The 22,018-nt window shown below is 43.3% G+C and overlaps 1 protein-coding gene across 1 annotated transcript in view; it reads left to right on the top strand.

Annotated features, from left to right (window-relative positions):
• Positions 1-21,720, top strand: part of si:dkey-246g23.2 (solute carrier family 66 member 2) — a 45,820-nt gene extending 24,100 nt beyond the window's left edge. Inside the window, exons 4-5 of the mRNA XM_034588681.1 lie at positions 6,324-6,540; positions 20,828-21,720. Of these exons, the coding sequence (XP_034444572.1) occupies positions 6,324-6,540; positions 20,828-21,002 (392 nt within the window). The 3' untranslated portion in view covers positions 21,003-21,720. The remainder of the gene's footprint in view (positions 1-6,323; positions 6,541-20,827) is intronic.
• Positions 21,721-22,018: the final 298 nt, after the last annotated feature.

Raw genomic sequence — 22,018 nt, forward strand, 5'->3', positions numbered from 1 at the left:
TCCTCAACATGTTCTTGAGAATTGGGTCAGAGTTCATTTTGGAATCTCAGCCTCTTGCCAGCTAACCAGTTACCTTTGTTAGCTATAGAGCAATTAAAGGATACGACACGTCAATACAAATCGTTTTGCTATTGATAACTTGGTTTATCTGTCTATCTTTGAAATCTGACAAGTTAATACGAGGAAGTGATTGGCCAGGTAGCAACGGGTAGAGATATAACCAATCAAAGAAAAAGCTGAAACAGTATTTTAAATGCTAATTAATGTTGTTTTTGAGTTTTAGTTTGTTCTTTATACGTCTGATAAAAGGCTCACAATTCCCTTCCATTGTGCATTCAAGTCAGCAACTAACTATAAACTGAATCCTGAATGTATGAAGCTTTTCGCATGAACAACTTTTGTAATACACAAAATATTATGCAAATGAAGGTGCCTGTTGTCCCTGTGAATAGAAGACGCAGGGAGGCTTTTATGTTTAGACAGATGTGTCGGGGACTGAAGAAAAAATGTGTTACAACTTGATTGTCTTAATTTATCTCACACACAAGATAAAAATAGAGGCTGTAGCTCGGACAAATTGGGCAGCGAAGCAACAAAAACAAGTCTGCATCAAACGTGTGAGCTGACAAGAGAATACAAGAGGAACAAATACACAATGCAATGTACCGCTAATCACAATGTTCTACCTTCCCTTATGGCAAACACAAAGACTGAAGTTGAATCGTAAAGCAATTATATACCCGGATTCTCCTGTGTGTGCATTTCTTTGTATGTATGCAAAGTTGTGTGTTCATGTCAGTAAGATGAGATCAGAAAATATCACTTAGCAGCAAAATGCACAAAGAGGATCAGCCAGGGACACAAGGTCAAACATAACCCTGACTTCCAGAGTGAAAAAGACCTAAACTCCAGGTACATGTCACAACTTGCACTTTCCCAGTGCTTATCACTGTCTGTGCACATGTTCAGTTATTGTAATGTCACTTTTTTCCTCATAAATTAGCAATTAATTATTAAAATAATACGTAAATGCAGAAAACAAACTTTTTCTTAACCAGCTCATATTTCAGAATGGGTTTACCAGTGCTGTCTACTACTGAATGTGCAAAAACCCACTAGCAAGCAACACTGTTGAGCCACGTATACTCATATACTTTCATATACTCAACTTTTACTAAGTGTTGAGTCGTATATAATTGTACAAAGATTAGAGGTTGTCAAAAAAATCTATTACCTTTGGATGATGAGGGATTCAAATCGCTCCTTTAAAACCCCAATTAATTTCAGATTCATAGGGAATTGCTTGTCAAGCAAGGCTGCCAGAATGTACACGAATGCTATGATCATAAAGAACCTACCGTTTAACAAATTGCCAAACTCGCATACTCATTTCCCACATGTCACCCGAGTTTGTCGACTAAGAATAAGGTCCTGCACTACAAATCAGAGTCGTACCACTAAGTTAAATCAGATTTGGCTGCTCAATATTAATATCTGACACTTTTTTCCTGTTTAAACTATCAAGCGACACCTTATTGAACAGACAGAGGCTTGACTGAGTGGAATGATTTTACTGAGAGGAGCTAGACAGTGATGAGCGCTCACTCTGCAGATATTTCTGGGGACATTTCCACGTCCAATTTCCAGGTTTTCCTCGGGATGAGGATTTGTTTAAACAAGTTGTTTTATTCGAACAAAGACTCAGTTCTTCCCAAATCTGGAAAAACCAGGTCAATCATCATCACTACCATCTGACATCAGATGCCTCACCCAAAGAAAAGCATTTTGGGTCATCGCATTAGAACGGTTAGTGTGATATATATGTTCAGTAATTTAGCATGGCCCTAGGAGGATGTTGTAAAAAAAAAGGTTGATAGAAAAAGGTTCCTCACCCCTGTTTTAAAAGCTTTTGTATTATTCAGAGAGCTGTCAGAGAAGGAGGGAGACACAGAGAGCCGTGGACCTGTTAGCTGCTGAGCCAAGTTTAGAACAGTTCAGCTACTTTCTGTCCGTCTAAATGATCGAGCAGGACACGTGTCCCTCAGCACTGTGTTGTCAATACTCTGCGTTTATGAATAAAAGAGCAGAGGCCGTCTGAAGATTCAAACCACAGACGATGCCAAATGGCCTTCAACAAACTTCTGATCTGGGAAAGTGTCAATTTAAGTTTTCATCCATTTGTGGATAAACTCAAACAGACAATATTGTTTTTTACACATCACACACTAATCTGAAAAAGATTAAATCCATCCTCCGTGTCCTTCAAAAAGCTGCACTTATCCTCAGATTAGACCAGTGAGCCGAACGCAAACAGCATTTTTCACACATCCTAAAATACACGAGCAGCCTCGACAGATCCGACCTTTTCTGTTCGTAGTCTGCTGGTGCTGAGTTGGCATATCTCTGAGCTCTCTAGCTGTCGGTGTGTATCCTTGTCTGTGCTTTTGAGTTTACACGCTAACCCCTGTGCTGTCATTTCGCTGCTCGGCCTGATAGTAAACACAAGTTTAGCTTCCATCTACGATCGTCCTCACCCCGGCTCGTGTGAGACAAAACCTTCACAGCTACACCGTAAACCCTCCGAGTCCGTCACAACCACCTGAGCAGACGAACACATGCACAAATTGACTGACTTATCCTGCCTGAGCAGCTTCGCATCACCCCGGAGGAACTTCATACACAGGTATTGACATCCTCGGGGTCTGCCTCCTCTCCCTGTTTTAGTAATTGAATTGTTTGATCTCGAACGGGGCTTTGAGTTCGTGTGAAGAAAGAGCCCCTCGCCTCCTCCTCCCGGCACTGCGGGTATTTGAAGTGCGAACCCGGCCCCGGCCGCTCACCAGACGAGAGGAAGCTGTTTGGAAAAAGGCCAGGGCACCGGTGCTAACCCGGGGTGACATTACAGCGCCGGCGTGATGTGTGGGCGGCCGTGAAGCCGAGATGGGGTGGTTTTTTTATCGAGGCGAGGTTTGAATTGAAACAGTAAAAGGGAGAGAGAGTAGTGAGCCGGTCGGGGTGAAAGGAAGCTGAGGATGATGCATGGTATATGAGAGGAGGACAAATGAAAGAGATGACTCCATGAATGATGCATAGCTTTCTCTCTTCATTATATTCTGCCCGGCAATTTGATTATGCAGGTAAACATACAGGGGCTGTATAACTGAGTGATGAAAATGGGCTATAGAGAGAGAGAGAGAGAGGGCAGAGAGGGCAGAGAGGAGAGGAAGGGAGGTGGGTGTGTTGCTTTATGTATGAAAGATTGGATTGCCTTTGTAAGGGGATAAGAGAAGAGTGTTTTGTGGTGTGTGTGGTTGTGTGTGAGCCTCAGGGGGGAGGTTTGAAACCCTGAAAAGTTGACAGTAGTTTTGACACACCACTACTCTCATTGTTGCCGCTGTCAGCACGTTTCTATACTTCACCATCTCAGACCCACTCAGAAGGAAATGAAAAGGGCATTTATGTTGTCGAGAAAGTGCACAGCCCTCTGAGCCTCTCCGGTCTCGCTCTGCCGTCCGTCTCAGGTTTGATGCCGTGTTGATGTAAGAGGGCAGCGGGAGTGAAGAGGGACTTGTGAATAAGAGCCGAGGTGCGGCCGCCTCTCCGTCTGCAGATCTTTGGATTCTATCAGCGTCATAGTTAGTGAGGACAGACATAAGTCATGTCCAGAGAGTCGGTGTTTGTGAGTGAGAGGAGAACTGTGTGTGTGTGTGCGTGTGCGTGTGCGTGTGTGTGTGTGTGTGTGGTATCTCTGTTCTCTCTGTTCTCTCCCACCTCCCGTGTCTGTTGTCGGTTATGGGTGATGTATCTTTTGCGGCTCTCAGTAATAAAGCCATTAATCACATTCCCTGTTTGCCACAAACATGCCACGTTGCACTCGCTGCAAGATGTCTCACTCTGTCTGTCCCAGGACGCCACAGCTGAGGCAGCTCGCTGGAGTGGAAGGGAAGACGTCCCGGCCTTCTGGAAAGTGTGTGTCTGTGTGTGTGTGTGAGTGCATTATGTGAGACAATATTAATCTACTGTTCACACATGGAACTCATTCAGGATTTTGACCTTGACCTCCACTCAGTATTTCACCTTAATCTGAATCTTTCAATTGTCTTATCATAATTGAGTCTGTCCGCTAATTAAGACTGTGAGTTGTGGTTTTAAGCTTTTTTTGCTTCGCCTGTATGTAGTTTACAGTTATTAAACAGTTATTAACCTTGTGTTTTGCGATGATTTTAAAGTATGAAAGTATTTAATTAGTTTATAAAATGTCACCATAAAGCTGACCTCAGCCTTTTCTCAGCAATGAAACATCCACATATTCAAGAGGCTGTGAATGGCAAAACATTTTTTTCATCCATTGTCAGAATTGCCATTGATTAAATGGAAATATGAGTGTTTTGCATAGAGAAGAAAAAGAGAAGAGAGAAATCAAGGGGCAGTGAACCAGGGTTGTTGCCACTGTGTTACATTATATGTGCCTCGCAGCGCTAGGGCCCATCAACAGTTTGTCCTTTATTCAAAAATATAACCCATAGATTAATCAATAATAAAAATGATTTGCTGCAGCTCTGAAAGTAATGATTCATTAAACGAGGGAAAGAGACATAATATTCACATTTGAGAGGATGTGACAACGTTAGACCTTCATCTAGACAGAGATTCAAGGACATACACATGGAAATGCAGCACAAATATACTTTGCTCTTATAGGTGCAGCCTGCAGAAGTTAGAAAGGCAAGCGGCACACGGAAACGCCAGGTGCTTCGCAGTATGCAGCGTTACACTTCAATCCCCATACTAACTAATGTGCTCTTATTTAGCCATCAATCCCCTTTAGCTAACGTCAGCTGGTTTCCACGGTTCCATGGTCATACATAAGCAATGAGAGATCATCGATCATCTCACATTATGGTCCATTGAGGAGATGGCTGACGGTGACAGGAATGTAGATGACGAAGCTGAGTGGTTCCTCTCATGAGATTTCTATGGCTGCTCCCGCACCAGGCTTCATGCTGGGATCTTACATCTACTGAAGCCATCTGGACGGATATTATTACAGTGATTATAGGGTTTTCACTTTGTGTGTCTGTGTGTGTGTGTGTGTGTGTGTGTGTGTGTGTGTGTGTGTGTGTGTGTGTGTGTGTGTGTGTGTGTGTGTGTGTGTGTGTGTGTGTGTGTGTGTGTGTCATTGAAATGGTTTCCTGGAGACGGTTGCTGTAGTGGGATGTATCACCGAGGGGATTTAGAGGAGCCCACTGTGGAAGGTGTTAGTCTCACTGTGGACAGATTGTCACTGCAACAGCGTCACAGCGGTGCAAACACAGTCGTGGGAACACAGGTGTGTGGCTGTGATCAAGGTGAAGGGTGACTTTCAAGGTCGATGTGGTCGAAGCTCGGTCCCTGAGCGCTCATGTGTCGGAGTGTAAACATGTTCACGGCTGGTTTAATCCTGTCTCCCATTGCAAGATGCTCTTTAATAGAGCCCTGCTGATTTATAGGTTGGCCAATACAAATTGGCCAATATGAGCCTTAAAGGGAGAGTTCACCCAAAAATCATTTCTCCCTTATTGCGGTACCGGCAGCAGCTCCCAGCAAAGAAATCCCATCGGTGAGGCTCTACTCTGTATTTGTTTAGTTGTCATTCACAATCTCTCCCTGACTTCTGTCCCCTGGTCTGTTGCCACCTCCTCAGCTCAATTTGACCAGTTTATTCAGAGGATAAACAACAGCTTTAGACACTGGTGGTCTCTGTATTTATCAGTGAATTGTAAAAGTCCCACATGAAGAATAGGCTTGCGTCGGTGAGGAGATAGCTTTGAACCAAAGGTAATAAAGTTTCTCAATTTGCAGCCTGGCCCTGCCGAATGCGAGGTTATTCCAAAGTAATAGAAATGTAAAAGCTTTCCAGAATCTCATTTATCTTTGTTCTGTTCACTTAAGCATGTGCAGCGTATTGATCAAGGAGTGCTGTCTTTGCAGAATTTCTATGCGTGCTTTAATGAAACACTCATCCCTGCTCTTCCCGCCTGCCTTCTTCTTCTTTTTTTCTATCCATTATATCATCCTCACTGCTTTCAATCTGTCGCTGTTGCTCTTCTGTTTCCAGATGCAGACACTGTGGCATCTTCCCACTCTCCAGCATCACAAACACACACACACAGCGATAATACACAGTTCCTTCCTCTAACTCTGCTTCTTCTGCCTCTCATGTTTGCTTTTCTTTAAATCCTCCCACAGCTTTTCTATTCAGTGTGTATTTATTTGAATGTAAACTACCCCGATAACAACTTCTGAATACAAGTTTGTTTTCTTTCTCTCTTTGCTCTGTCCAGATTTGGACTTTCGCTACTTCTGGAAGTGGAGTGCGTTCGAGGACTACCTGCTCTTCTGCTTCGGCTTCACCGTGCTGTGTGCGGTGGTCACCCTGCTGCTGCTCGACTCCCTTGTGTTCGTGGAGGCGCTGGGCTCCCTGGCTGTGATGTTTGAGGCCATGCTGGGCCTCCCGCAGCTCCTGCAAAACTTCCACAACGGCTCCACCAAAGGCATGAGGTACGGCGCGCTCCGAGGTCACACTGAGCTCTACAGAAAGCTCGTAACTCACTGCACGCATACCGCCGCACAGTACTCCCACGCTGACTTCATGAGTGCACAGTAAACCTCATGCAGCGTGCTCTCATTAACCTGAAAGTGCAGGACGTGCAAGTAAATTACATTCTTATGAACGAATTATGTTAATAAATATGCTAATAAGATCATTTATAATCATTAGAAGCTATATAAAACTGTAGGCCAAAGATTAGATAAACCCAAAGGCCTAAACAGCTATTTAATTGTCATGGGTAAATGCATTACCAGTGATAAACACTCTTGAAATGCACAAATAATGCAAATAAGTAGAAAAAGTGAGTGAATGAAGGTGAAGATGATACTGATGATACATTCTTCTAATAACTGCCGTCTGTAGAATTATTACATGCAGCATTTTAGGGTAATTCGTGTGGTTTGGATCCCCGTTAAATTCAAGGTCACCCTGACAGCAGCGAGGGAGCCGAGGGTGAAGGAGCCGGGGACATTGAAGTGGTTAGCTTGCGTTATGGAGGCTATTTCTGTGGAGATTATTGCACAGTGTGCAAAGGTCAGTGAGCAGACTGCCTGGCCTCTCAGGTGGAGAACTGTGACATCAATTACTCCCCTAATGGCACAGAACTTCATACTAATTATGATCATTACTTCCTCATTATGCCTCTTGTCTGTCATCAGTGTAAAAAAAACATGCGTACAATGTGTGTGTGAGAGACTGTGTGTGTGTGTGTGTGTGTGTGTGTGTGTGTGTGTGTGTGTGTGTGTGTGTGTGTGTGTGTGTGTGTGTGTGTGTGTGTGTGTGTGTGCGTGTGTGTGTGTGTGTGTGTGTGTGCTGTGGTTGTTACATGCTCTGCTGGTCACCTGTCTCTATAAAAAGTCCTTAGAGACTAAACAAAATGTCACACTTTTTCTCTCGCAGACAATTATTATTGTTTGGTGACAGCAGGTGTTTGGAAAGTTAACATTCAAAACCAGACGTATGTTATGAGACCTAAAGGCTAAAATTAGGACTGAAGTCATTTGGAGACATTAATTATCCCTGGGGTTGGGAAGTGGTTTTGAAATGATGATGAAAAAATCCCCATCACAGTTTACTAAAGCGGGGGGGGGGGGGGGGGGTAATGAAGGTAACCTGAGCCAAGGAGCGGATCCAGGACTCTTAGCACTTTCCTTAACTTTGCAAAATTGTGTGTTTTTTGACATTTCCACTGATTTCCCAGGGAATCATTCATGGGCCTTGATGAAAACAAAATATGGGCATATTTAGGGAAGTGATATGTGAGCAGCTTGGTGCAGCTTGATTGAATTTAAGGAGATTGCTGGTCCTTGGCACAGGTATTTGCTCTAATGGTTTAGTTGTTCTCCACTTGCTGTCTGCGTTGTATTTGTATCTATTTGTAACACCAATGAAATCATGCAAATTCAAGGAGTAAAAAAAAAAGAGGCGGTGAGAAGGGCCTTGATTTATGATGGTGCTGTTGGTGTAAATAAGTAAGTAAGTAAAGTTTGTTTAGTAGAACACCTTCCCCAGAGCAAGGCCACTAAGTGCTTCACTCAAAGTAAAATAACACCATACTTTTATGGGAGGAAACGAGTATCTGCAACAGAGATACTGAAACAAATATGCAGCAGAAGTACAACAAAAACACTTCGTTTTAAATGCTGCAAATCTCAAGGTGAGGCCACTTTGAATGAATTGTTTTGTTAAAGGCTTCAACAGATGCAGTCGGTAGGGAGAGCATTATATTTTGTATAGCAGCCACAATTTCAAAGGCACAATCACCTTTTTCTTTTAGATGTGCACGTGGGATTGATCGTAAATCTGTTTCCTGACATGATAATTCAGGCAGGACATAACCTATAAATTCTGCTGTGGAAATCATGTGTGGCAGGAAAATGTCCAGACTTATGTGCATGTCTCAAGGGATTGATTTCCTCTTGGGGAATCCTTTTCCCTGCAGAAAACTGCCAGAGGTGTCATCTCCTGTTTGCATTCTCTTGTATATCTGTCGCTCTGCATGTCCTCTCCGGATTCTATATCTACTGTATATTTAACCTCATGAGTACAAATATAGTTCAGTCTTTAAATAAAGCAGCAGTTTCCTCCTGTACTGTAGATGATATAATGTTTGAATGGCAAGACGTACGTTCTCAGTAATACGCCCCATTTCACATAGAGCGTCCTCAGGGTGCACATCTGGGCTTGCACTTCCTTTAAGCGCCCATTCAGCTCGGAGTGAATATCGTGGCAGAGATTAAAGATGCAATAACACTACATTAGGCCCCTCAGATGACTGATGAATAAGTAGGATCATCGGTTTTCTAAACTCAGATCTATGGTGAAGTCCCTGCACAGTCATTAACGCGAAAATATTATATCGGCCTCCAAAAATAACACAGATGTTAGAAAAGTACGTCACGGCACTGAACGTGAACCAGAGAACGCTGCAAATTAAACATGAATATTTTCCAACCTCACTATTGATCTCAGAGGCCTAATTGGACAAATGACCCTGCTGCCTGGGAACAGCACATTCAGCACTTTATTTCCCTCGTGCAGTCGACCGTGTTTCAGATCTTTTGACCCCCGTCACGTATTTAATGTCTCTCTCCCTTGTTCGTTTTAAGCGCGAACAAAATGTTCCCGGAGAAACGATGACAGTTGGCATTTCGGCTCATGTTGTCCCATGTGAAACTGTGACTGTCAGATTCCCTCGAGTCCGATTACTGTGGTGCAGAAGTGAGCGTATGGATCCGCTTAATCGAGGGCGGCTCACCTTTTCCAGTTCACCAAATAATAGTGACACAGGGGGAGACACACACACATGCAGAGACACATTCAGACACACTATAGGGCAGGATTATGAGTATGTGGTCACTTCTGACTCTTTGCATGTGTGCATGTTTGTCTCCACACCTTCATACTCATTGCTACTCCGGGGAAATCGAGGAAGGGACCAGGTGGTGATGGAAAGACACAATAAAAGAGTCGCTGAGATCCAGTGAGAGGAAGAACAAGAGCGGAGAAGAAAACTAAAAGACAGAAAAGGTTTTCATAACAAAGGAAATGTGAAGTCGTGACTAAATGAACTGTGCCACTGTGCTTTCACACAGTGGCACAGTTCATTTAGGCTGGAGTAAAAGCTGTCATTCGGATTCTGGTGTCGACCGAACATCACGCCTGAGACGACCTATACGAATGTGAGTCCTAATCCGTTGTTTGAAGAGTGAGAATTAGGCCAACTGAGTGAGATATGTGATTACTGTTGAGTTCTATTAGATTTACTCAATCCATGTGCTGACTTTGGAAACTGTCAAGGAAGCCGCATGAAAATGTAGATAATTATGCAAAAGTGCAACAAAAAAAATTGCTTGGTAACCATGGTAACACACCAGCAGGTCAGTAAAACAAGAGGAGGAAATTTCCCTGATGCATTAAATTTAAATAAAGGTTTACAACTGTGATGTGTTGAGCTCGTGTCCTCCAGGTGTTCTGGCTCATTAAAAATAAGAGACGACCACACAGTCTTACCTTTAACCACCATGTTACTGCACATCAGGCTGGAACATAGACTGTGTATAAAAATGGACGTAGACTCCGGGTCCAGAAAGTGAAGCCAATCCAAAAAGTGCCTGAACCCTTGTTTCTCTTGAATTGCCAGCAGGGGGCGACACCACTGGTTTGCAAAAAGAAGTCAGTTTCTATCGAATTCAATGCGAGTAGATTCTTTTTCTCTTGATTTGCAAAGAGCAAAATGCAAAACTGGGCTTGAAACAGCAGTTTACAAACCAATGGGTGACGTCACGGTGGGGGTTAGCTAAATCTCACCAGTTTGATTCCCTGTACCAGCATTGTATGGTGGGTGGGTAAACAGAAAGACCTCAGTCTGTCCCTCCCCTGTTTCAGACTATGTTGGATCTCCTGATTGGTCATCAGATCCGACAGTGGTTTACACAATGACATTCAGTGAAACATCGTTGAATAGATAATATTTAAAATAAAACTACAGATTGTCACAGTAAATATAGTTTCTTTATGAATGTGTGGGGTGAACCTCCCCCCCCCCCCCACTGGGTGCCTGATAATACAGGAAACCATTCACCAACACAAAACTGTCAAGAACTTCTTCAAGAAGTTCCAGCTGTGACTGCAGCATTTGTATTCGCTGATTAGCATATTTGTTTGTTCCTCCGGCCTCATATTATTTCTGAAATCTTAGAAAGGTTAAAGTTATTACAAGACATCATCTGGAAACTGAGTTTTCGTCTGACAGTGTTCGGTCGCCGTCGCCCGCTTGGCATTTCAAAGCCCTCGTTACTCAAGTGGCAGCTCCGATTGACTGGTAAGGTTTGTTTATATGAACGACGATGTGGCGTGTGTGTTTGCGTGTGTGCGTGTGTGAGTGTGTGTGTGCGTGTGTGACTGATTGCTGTGGCGCTCTCTCCGCCCGGCTGCCCGGGGAGCCCGCCTGTTATTCTCTCCCCTCTCATTAAACTTTATCTGTTTTTGCCTCGTCTCCCGTTCCCCTCTCCCATCTCTGCACACAAGCTGCCAACTTTCACAATGTCACAGTGACAGTGGACGGGGGACACTGATAGGGTCTGTCTGTCTGTCGCTGACACGTCTGTCTGTCTGTTGGTCTGTGACTGACAGGAGAGTATTGTGGCTCTGCTTCCCGTCTCGAGCGGGAGTCGACTCTGCTGACAGTTCGTCTGCTTTTCTTTTTCTGTCTGTCTCAGTTTAATTTACATTTCTTTACCGTCATGATTGTGACAGTTGAACCAGTGTTGTGCGTCTCAGCTGTGACCACATCTGTTCAGTGACGGCTGCATCTACTGTCGTGGAGTTTTGTCTCTTTTTATGTTGTGCAAGAAGGTTAAAAAAGATAATGAGACATTAACCAGAACATACACTTTTTATTGCTCTGACCTCTAATCTGAATTAGATCAGCTGACGTCAATCAAGTCCACTAAATTCTTAGACTATTCAATGTGGAGGGACTGGGCTGTAACGAGGCAGAGCCAATAAATAATATAGTATTTCTCATAATTCCCATTAAAGTATATCGATGAACAAGTGGCTCCAACCACTCTAGTGGCTTCGTGAGGCTACACTCAGACACAGCGTTGCTTTGAGAACAGGAAAATAATGAGAAGTACTCGCACAAACTCTAGTCAATTCATACATGAGTTGAATAACAAGTAGTAATTTTAATAGTTTTAAATTTTTTTTGCATTTGCTTAATGTTTTGAATGATGCAATAGCAATATTACAAGTATTCAATGAGTTACGAACCAATGTGGAGATTTGTGCTTTTCTAAGTTTTGTAAAATTCTAACTTGACAAAGCTGGCGGCTGGAGAGGAACCAAATAAAAAAACACAAAAGCTACTTTCATATTTGTTTCAAAATGTCTATACTTAACTAATCCTACATTGCAGCCCCTATTTGAACATGTTAAATGTGATGTTTTACTTTGTATTGCCCATAAATGAAGTCAAGTCACTCCAGAGGCTGAGACCTGAAGTTTGATTGATAAACTGATTCTGTCGTGTGCATGTTTTCTTCTCGTGGGGTGAAGTTCTACCTTCAGTCATTCTGCTATCAGGGAGTTTTTTTTTTTGACCCACCTCCACCTCTTTACCACCTCAACCGCTCAAATCAAGTTTCCCTCACATGAACCTCCAGCTCTAGTCCTCATTACCACCACCACCAGTCCCTCGGCTCGGGGGGATTGTCCTTCCAGGGTCCAAGCACCAAAGTATATTCCTCTTGTTCACAATAATTTTATTTTTCTTCATTTATTCTCTTTTATTCTTTTTATGCATCTCTCTTTGATTTGAAATATGTGCATATACAGTATGTATAAATGAGTGTGAATTCACTTGCAGCTTGTAAACAAGCCATTTTGTAGTATTTTTAAGGGTGTAGTTACATGATCAAAGCCTTTAGAGTACAAGTCCCTGCAGGAGCTCTCACTCTTCAATTAGTATCCAGGGGAAAGACGAGTGGAGATGTTTTCAGACCTCACATTTTCTTTGTTTCTCTGTTTATACAGTTCGTGGTGGGGATTTGGAGAAGAGCTATCTGGGCTGTTTTTGGAGTCTTTAGTCTTGTGACTGTACAGTGAATGGAGTTCTTATTCGTGGAGTAAACAAGTTGTAATGTTAGGATCGATCAAACGTGGAGCTCGGAGACGAGATGTTCAAAAACACTTTTTTTTTTGCAAACATGGGTTGGAGTAAGTTTGAGAATCAAAGCCAGGCGAGGTGGGAAAGCAGAGCAGGAAACTGGGGTCTGGGTCAGGCCTTACAGTGGAGCAGGGCAGGCAGAGGAGGCAGAGGAGGCAGAGGAGGCAGAGTAATCAACCAAAGGTAGAGACAGAAGGAACAAGGCGTGAAGAAGGGAGCACAGGACATGATGGAGCTAAGGCACAGACAAAAACAAGAGCAGGCAGAGTTCAAGCTAAAGCAGAAACTTGACCAGAGTTGGGTCTTAGTGTTAGTCATGCTGGTGAAGCTTCAGGTGTGCAGGTGGATTAGCAGCAGGAGGGCACTCGCACCTTTTCTTCTTGTAGAATTTTCAATGGTGGAGGAGAAAGTCACAGTTGAGGTTGAAACATTTTGACATCTACAGCCCAAAGTCAAAAATCAACCACCAACCACGTTTCTTGATGAATCAGAGCTGGAGAGGAACCAGTTGAAATAACACAAAAGCTGCTGAAGTTGTGGCAGCACTGCAGATATAAACTTTATATTATTGTTGTCTTGTATCAGTTTGGTTTTTAACTTGAAGCTGATTAAAAAACAAGAAAGGAAAATATCCCAAAGTACCATCACAGCGGTGGTGTTCATATATTTTTACAGGAAGTAATCTGCCGGTGAGTTTGCTGCGAGCAGGGCCACTGATGTTTCCAGCTGAAGAAGATCAAGTGAAAGAAACATGAGCTCCATGTTCAAGGAGAGATTTCCTTCACATTGTAAGATGTATTTTTGAGTGATTTCCCTCTTTTCTGATGAAATCCTGCTCGCGCGATAGGAAACTCACACTTGTTTCCTACAGTTCTCCAAGTTTGAGTGTTTTCATGCAGATCTAGATCAAGATGCCGACACAAACCCAACCGGCGAGCACTTTATTAGGAGCGAGCGGCTCCCTGCTTCGAAACGCCTTCAGTTCTTCGTACCATTCTTTGGATGCTGGAAACGTTCCTGCTCGATGTTGACGTGTTTTCTTTGTCAGCTGCATATTCATTCAGGCATTTATACTCTCACAACCAGCTTCCTAATAAAAATTACTTTAATACTAAGACATTAAATGAAATACAGGCAAATAAACTTTATGTTGCCTTTTAGACGATCGTCGGTCTTGTGTGATGAACAGCTTCTCCACGAAGTTGAGGTTGATTGATCTGCCCCAAGTTCACACGTCAGAACTGTTGACTTTGAGTGGTGTTGCATCGTTGTGGTTTTTTTCTATTTGGTGGTCAGAAAATCTTGAGTTGCCTAAAATGGAGCAGAAGTCTTTAATTCTTAGTCTCGATGCACCTGATTGGTGACTGATCAGGAAGCGGGGGCGGAGCTACGGAGAGGACAGGGACAGAGGTGCTAACAGAGCAGCAGGAACACGTCCAGCTGTTACACTGCTGACCCCAACATCTGCTCAGGAGAAATCCAGATGAATCAGACCAGGCTGCGATTTTACAGTCTTTAACTGCAGCGTCAGATTTCTGTCAGGAGTGAAGAACCTGATGGTCTCCGGCTGCTGTAGCTCATCCGTCCCAAAGTTCCACCTTGAATGTGTGTGAATCATGGTTTACTTGCTTTTGTCATTTATCTGATTCAGTACGTGCTTAATTACTTATTTCATGCGAAAAAAATGTTGTCGTTCTGTTAAGAACTTTCTTTTACACAAGGTTATAGACGTAATGAATATACTGGGAAATGTCATCACAAATGTCATCACAATAGGCCACCTCATCTATTCTGGCTTGTTTACATTTAAAAAAAAAAAAAAAGTATCTGTAATATCCTGAGGCAAACTGTGCGATACTCCTTCTTCTCCTCACCCTCTGCTTCATTTTGTGAAGTGTAATCCATCCTTTTTTTTTCTGGCAGGTTGGGAACTTTTCCGTGTTTGCCTGTGTGCAATCGATCAACATGCATAATTCATAGTTAGTGGGTTAAGAGCAGCTCGACTTCGCTCTCGCGGGGCCCTTTGATTTTCGTCTCTCTATCGGCCCCTTCTCAGGGAGCGCTGCAGCCCTGCCGCTAAATCACCTAACAGACAGACACACACACACACACACACACACACACACACACACACACACACACACACACACACACACACACACACACACACACACACACCCTCCCTCCTGTGTGGGCGCACACTTGTACACACATGCATAAAGCGGCATATATGCCTGCTGAAGAAGAGATGTGAGAGGCGATTGAAGCTCTTTGAAGCTTTAAACATCAGCCCCGGCTGCTTGAGTGCGTCTCTTTCCGTAGAGCTTTGCATTAGAATTATCAAGCAATTATGAAGACTCTCAAACCCCCTCTGGAGACTCTTTAAGTCCCACATACAATGTGTGATTCCCCACTTTAAGCTAAAAGCCTGCACTGGGTTTAATTTGTGATCAGCTGCATATTTGTCTCCACTGGTGGAAAATGTTCAGCGTCTGTTGAGATAAAATGGAAAACGTTTGGTTGTGGAAAATATGGTGTTCATGCGACAAACCAGTGCATCAGTGTGTCTCAGTCCTACATGGAGAAGTAGCTTGTTCCTGTGAGTTCAGTGTTGTGCACTTTACTTCACAGTGTTTCTGTTTTCTTCACGTTCACATTTGTGTTTCGGACAAACACGGATACAAATCATAGACTGTTTATAAAGATGGACAACATGTTGAAGGGGGGGTGAAGAAGTAATGGAGGGATAGAAACAGAGAAGCTGAGGATGTGAGGAATGAGAACAGACAAACCTGCAGCAATGGACAATTTGCTGAGAGATCAAAAGATGTGAAGAAAGACAGACTCGAGGAAACCTAGGTGCCTAAGAACATCAGCCAGCAGCTGTAATCGGTATCCTGTTGGCCTTCTGATCCCTGGAACCCAGCTGAGGGCTTTGTTTACTTTAGAAACCTGTGGATCTGGACTACAATTTAAAAAGGGAAATCTATTGCTGTGTGGCTGTGTTGTCCGCTGTCACTACTGATCATTTCACTACTGGAATTGATTTATTAGTTTGTCATGTATTCATTTTCTGTCTGTCTTATTGCTCCATCATTGCTAAGATTGGATTTGATTGGATCTGCCTGTTGAACCTCGCTGGTCGTCCGTTAGTCTCAGGAAGTTGAATGTTTCAGTTGCATATGTAAGATTCTGGTTTCACAATTCAATCCATTCATCCATTTTTCTGTGTGATTTTTGTGAAATTGTCCAACTCTAATATTATGCCTGACTAAAGCAACATGATATTATCTGCTGATGGCATTAGTAGATTAAAGCTCTTGTGCTATAATAAGCTTTGCTATAACAAAAAGTTAACTTTTAATTCCTTCTTAATGGATATATGAATTAACTTATTGTAGAACTTCTGTAACATCCAGTTTTACAAAGTGACCTTTAAAGATTCATCGATATTTGGGACCTGAAACCAGTAAATTGCAGACACCTAAGCTGTGTCCTCTCTTTCTCTTTATCTCTGTCCCTCTTTCCAAATGTCACTCAGCCCTGGATTCTGTAGTTCTGTTCCACTTGTCCTCTCCAGCCGCTTAGAGCAGCTAATAGCCGGCCTGACAGCACTCGCTCAATCCACAGCACAATTACCAAGTGGCCCACATACGGCACAGTCATCCCACCGTGCAATCAACCCCCCCCCCCCCCCCCCCCCCCATCTCACATTCTCCATCGCTCTCTCCGTGTCCTTTCACTCTCCAACTATATGGTTGGCTCCGTTTCTCACCCCTCTCCACATTTATCCCCACCCACCTCGCCAGGCTAACGTCGTCATCCATCTCTCGTCATATTCCTCCAGCTTCCGTCCTCTTCTCATCCATCTCCGAGCTCCCACATCTCCCCTTCCAGCCCTGAAGTGCCCAGTTCACTATTTCACCCTTTCCTCTCTCATCTCTTTCCACTTAGCTCAGATGAAGGTGTCAGGTCAGTAGTGATCAATGAGAGATGTGTCCAGGCTGTGTGCATGAGTGTGATTGCTTGTTTGTGTGTGAGTGTGAGTGTGTGTTTGTTCTGGTTTTTAACGTGAAGCAAATGCACAATTTCATGGTTTGCATTTTCTGTCTCTCTCTGTGTGTTTTTGTGCAATTTAAAGCAAAAGGTCTCACGTGCTGGTTGATGGATACGTGTGTGCGCATCTATGTGTGCGTGTGAGCCGGTCGGTCAGTCAGGATTCTCAATCAATACCGTAATCACTCCTTCCCCCCCGTGGACACTCGAGGCTTCGCTCGGGCCCAAGTTCAGTTGTTTGTTCTGTGTCTTTCATCAGCTGTCAACCGATTAATGACGTCTCTGACAGATGGAGCTTCATGAGACTAGAATGACAAACAACAGACGGTAAAATGCGGAAAGGGTGTGTTTGTTTGTGTGTGTGTGTGTGTGTGTGTGAGTCTGTGTCCATTCCTCTGCTGTTGCACAGATGACCTGCCCTCCCTAATTACAATGAAAATGACTCATCCGCATTAATGGTGTTTGCAGTCTCTTGAGAAAAGAAATTAGCCAAAGGGGGAGCGGAGAGCTTGGGAGGGCTGAGGGAGGGCGAGGGAGGGCGAGTGATGGGAGGGAAAAATAGACATAGAGGGTACCAGAGAGGCAGAGAGGGCGGGGGGGTGATGGTTTCTTGAAGGTTGGAGGGCTGCAGAAGGACAGAGGAGGCATTGTTGGGTGTGAATTTAAAGGTGTGAGGTGTAAAAAGGTCTGTCACCGCTCCAGGCTACTTCTGTTCCTTTTTCATAGTGATATTCTCTGTGCATGTTTTAGCAGACAAGTGGACCATCTTCAATCAAGTGCCCGTCTTATTAAAACTAAAATATGACCAGACTTCAGACGTCTTCCTCTTAAAAAGCTGAAATATCTCCAGAGCACTGTCACTGCCCCACACCATGTTGTCATCGGTGTAAAACAAACCCATATTTCATACTGTGTCTCTATTAGCCTTTAGCCTGCTCTTTAGCCTGCTCTTTAGCCTAGCCTTTAGCTGCGTCTTTAGCTTAGTCTTAAAACACAACCTTTTCCAGCCTGACTGTCGTAAATTGCTGTTGTAGGTCATAAAGAGGCAGCAATATTAAAATAAGACAGTTTCATAACCAGTTAAAAACTCCTTGTTGACGCTTTAAATTAAGGATCTGAGTAATTAATCCATTATTGCTAATCTTTGAGTTTTTACAAAGTATATCATTAGTATACTTAGGTTAGCCTTCCTATTTCCATCTATGGTAAGGAAGTCAAAATACATCTTCACGTTATTACTTGGTGTCATGTTTATTCAGTCACCAGGGCTACGTTTTTCAATTTAGCATAAATTGTACTAAGTTGTACTTAAGCATTATATCTTTAATTTTATATTAGTTGAATATTACATTTTCCCATTTTGAAATGGTAACCTGAATTTTGGATATTTGGTGTCTTTTATATTCCATTATTTCAAATGTACGAACTGAAGGATTTGTTCCTCACTCTGCTGTAAAATGATTTGCTATTTGACATCATCGAGGTTCTAAGCAGAAGAAGAAGTCACGATGACGGTGCGACAGAGGCAATAAGAGCAAAGATGACAGTTGAGCCGGAAAACTGAGTGAAGAAGAAAGTGGCGTGTGAGAGGAGGAAGATGAGGAGAGAGATAAAACAAGAAATGTGAAGTGTAATGATGAGAAACCTGAGGGAGGAAAGAACTTCAGTGGAACAAAAAGCAAGTATTTCCCCTGAGGATCACTGGCAGCTTAGAGAGAGATGGGGGGGGGGGGGGGGATTTTTTAAATCTCATATTCAGGCGTCACCTGTTGAAGCTTTGCAGTGAAATACTACATCAATGTAAAGCTTGTGAATCGTGACTTTCTCATGCCGACATACCGCCACTGCTTCGTCCACCGGGGATCAACCTTGGTCCGCTACACCACTTCCATTCAGTCCATCAACGGTGCTCATTATTACCTTCGCCAAGGGCGTTATGTTTTTATCAGCATTTCTATTTGTGAGTTAGCAGGATTACCCAAAAAATACTCAACCAATTTCCATGAAAGTTTGTGGAGAGGTGGGATATGACCCAAGAGGGAAACTCATTAAATATATGAATTAGATCTGGGTAAATAGGCAGATCCAGGCAAGCTTCTTGTTGTTTATGAGCTAAATCTTTTATTTATAAGAGGAAGAAAGTGTTATTTTCAATTTCAATAATGTGTTCTGGGTATAGGCACAATGTCAGGTGTGCTTTGTACAGATATGGGACGATGGTGTGAAAGTATCTGCTGGACTACTAACAAGGTGTTTCAGGAGCTGTTGGGAAAGAGGAGCACCCTTTACCCTGGACTGGGCTTTTTTTTACTTTGCACACAAAAAAACTATTTCAGTCAGACAACTCACGTTAGAAATGTTTATTGCAGCAGCAGCAGAACAGAATATATAGAAAAGCCTTTATTGTCCTTGTTTGGTGATGCAACACAATTTATAGTTTCATTTCATAAGGTGCATAGGAACATATTCAAATGTATAAAAAGACACAAGATAAAACATATTTCATACAAATTGCACCATACACGCACACATACAAAGTAGGATTACCACTCCACCAGATATGATTACATAGATATATATGAGTAAATATTCTTAACCCATGTACTGTTAAAGCCTACAGTTGGATGCTGGGGTGGTGGAGGGGCTGAATCCACAAGCAGCAATACTGACGCAGGGCAGCAGAGGCATTTAATAAAAAATGCAGAGATGGGAATTCTTTGCAGCTTATATACACCTGCTAATTAGGAGGCTGTAGGTGATTGTGTATATGCCGGAGGATTGTGGAGAGCGATGTCACATGATTGGAGCAGCACAGCTTGAGTCCCTGAACTGTAGCTCACGTGCATCGGAAAGTGAAAAAGTGAAGAAATGTCTCCTTTAATGAGTGAACTCATGAGTGCAGACGTGTCTGGATATGAAAGTGTCCAAATGTGCAGCCTGACAGTCCCAACTTTCACTTTTACAAACACTCTAGCTGTCCTGCCCAAAAGTAGTTTGCAGTCTGCAGCAGTCCGGGTTGTTCATTACAATTCCATACCACACGCTCTGCAACGATTTGGTACAATTTTCAAATATAATGAATAATGATGTCCTCATTTCTATGCCAGGGCCGGATTGTTTGCCACTAATGTTTCGGTTCGGGGGCCCGAAGGGAACCCAGGGGAGAGTTGGGAGTTTGACGTGACACTGCAAGGAGAGCTGAAGGAGAGTGCAGGACAGCTGTCCCCGAAGTCATTAGGCTGCCTCTAACCCCAAATGCACTCATCATCCGTGTCTATCCCGAAGAGGTCTCTCGCTTTCTCTCTCTGGTGGTTTTGTCGTCTCAGCTCTGTCGCTCGCACAGCACACCGGATAAATGCCGTCCTCTGCTCCCTCTTTGTCTCCGTCATTCTCCTTTCCTCTCCCCCTCTGACCGACCCGCACAGTGCCTCAATGACGACGGATGGTCGCGCTCCATCCCCCGGCCCAGTCAGCTGTAATAAAAAGAATAAACCCATATCAGCATCATACCTATGGGACCTCGCTCTCCAGAGAATAAAAGAGTAGGTGGAGCAGGAGTGAGGGGCACAAACTGTGAAGAGATAAAGAAACATGGGAGTAAACGAGATGACAGCAGAGAATAGGAATGGAGACAATGGACAGAAACTGAAGAATGGTGCAGACGATGTAGTGAGTGATAACTGGAGGAGAACAATAAGCAGCGCTACAAGGTGAAAAGTGTCTTTTCTATTCTCCACCTGGTTCTTTCTGTGAATTTTTAAACGACTCCTCGAGGGCATTGTTTCGGCCGCAGATGACTTCTGTTTTCTTTAGGGTCACGGTCTTTTATTCTCATCCTTCATTACTCAGCGGTTTAGATCAAACTCATTCCTGTTAATTGATTTTTCTCTGCTCCATGTTCTTCACGTCTGGACCTTCTCTTCTAACACTCGGCCAGAAAGGTAACTGTTCCTTTACGAGAGACCTGATTAACTCTCCCTTCCCCCCATTGTGTTTTCTTTGTCCAGTGTGAAGATGGTGCTTCTGTGGACGGCGGGTGACGTCTTCAAGACCATCTACTTTGTGCTGAACGAAAGCCCTTCTCAGTTCTGGGTGTGCGGCTCGGTCCAGATCCTGATCGATGTGGCCATCCTCCTCCAGGTGCTCTTCTACAGCCAGGACGCGCGGGTCAAGCTCGGCTGAACCCAGATGTTTCTCGGGGCTTTTTAAAAACAACCGGGACTGACGGAGGAGAAGCTAAGTGCCAGAACATGGAGAAAACCAAAGTCAGTGTAGATTAGTTTTTGTGGTCAGCTTTTTAGTAAAATATTCTCTCTAGTATCATGCAGAACCAACCAAAGAACCATTAAATCAATTAAGACTTTTTTTAGTCACTTTTCTAACAGCAGGTCTGTAACGGCAGCTGCAACAAACTCTCCTGCACCTGTAGCCCTGCACTGGAATCTACCGGCTGACTGATGAGCCTCCAGCTTCACACTCCACACCTCTCTGATGGTCCTCATGATATATTGTGTGTGTGTGTGAGTGTGTGTGTGTGTGTCTGTGTGTGTGTGCCAGCGTGTGTTGGCTTGCTTCATGGTGCGTCTGCACCCACGATTGATTTTTGCTGTTGGCATCCAGCACCAAGCCAAGGCCACAGAACGAACAGCAGGCAACAGTGACTTCTGTAGATGGGTCGTCCATCTGTGTTATGACTCCGCTCTGTGGTTTGAATGACAGAGCACCGCAGCTCTGTTTCCAAAGGACACCACCATGTTTTCACTTTACCTCACATTATCCTTTGCAGACGCCAAAGAACATGTCAGACGTGTTTCTTTTTATAGATATGACAATGTTACTGAATATATTTTAAGAGTTTTGACTCCAGCAAATGAAATGGCCCCTTTTTTATGAATCAGAACCAAGTGGGAATGTGTTTAGTGACAAAAGTTCCCTTTGTCCCAATATCTCAAAAATAACTTTAAACCCTATTTTATCGGTATCATCGAACAATAATCATTTACTTAACCTTATTATCTTTTTGGAACAATACCAGATTCCTCAATGCACACATTGAAAAGTGTGAAACTGGAGATTTGCAAATGTAAAAAAGTTAATATTTTAAAGACTTAGTAATTAAGGACTATATCACAGACAAAGGAGGAAGCTCTGAGGGTCAGTACCTGATTACTGATTGATTTATTGATTATTTTTAGCCT

This window comes from Hippoglossus hippoglossus, chromosome 6, assembly GCF_009819705.1.
Source record: "Hippoglossus hippoglossus isolate fHipHip1 chromosome 6, fHipHip1.pri, whole genome shotgun sequence".
In the NCBI taxonomy this organism is placed as follows: Eukaryota; Metazoa; Chordata; class Actinopteri; order Pleuronectiformes; family Pleuronectidae; genus Hippoglossus; species Hippoglossus hippoglossus.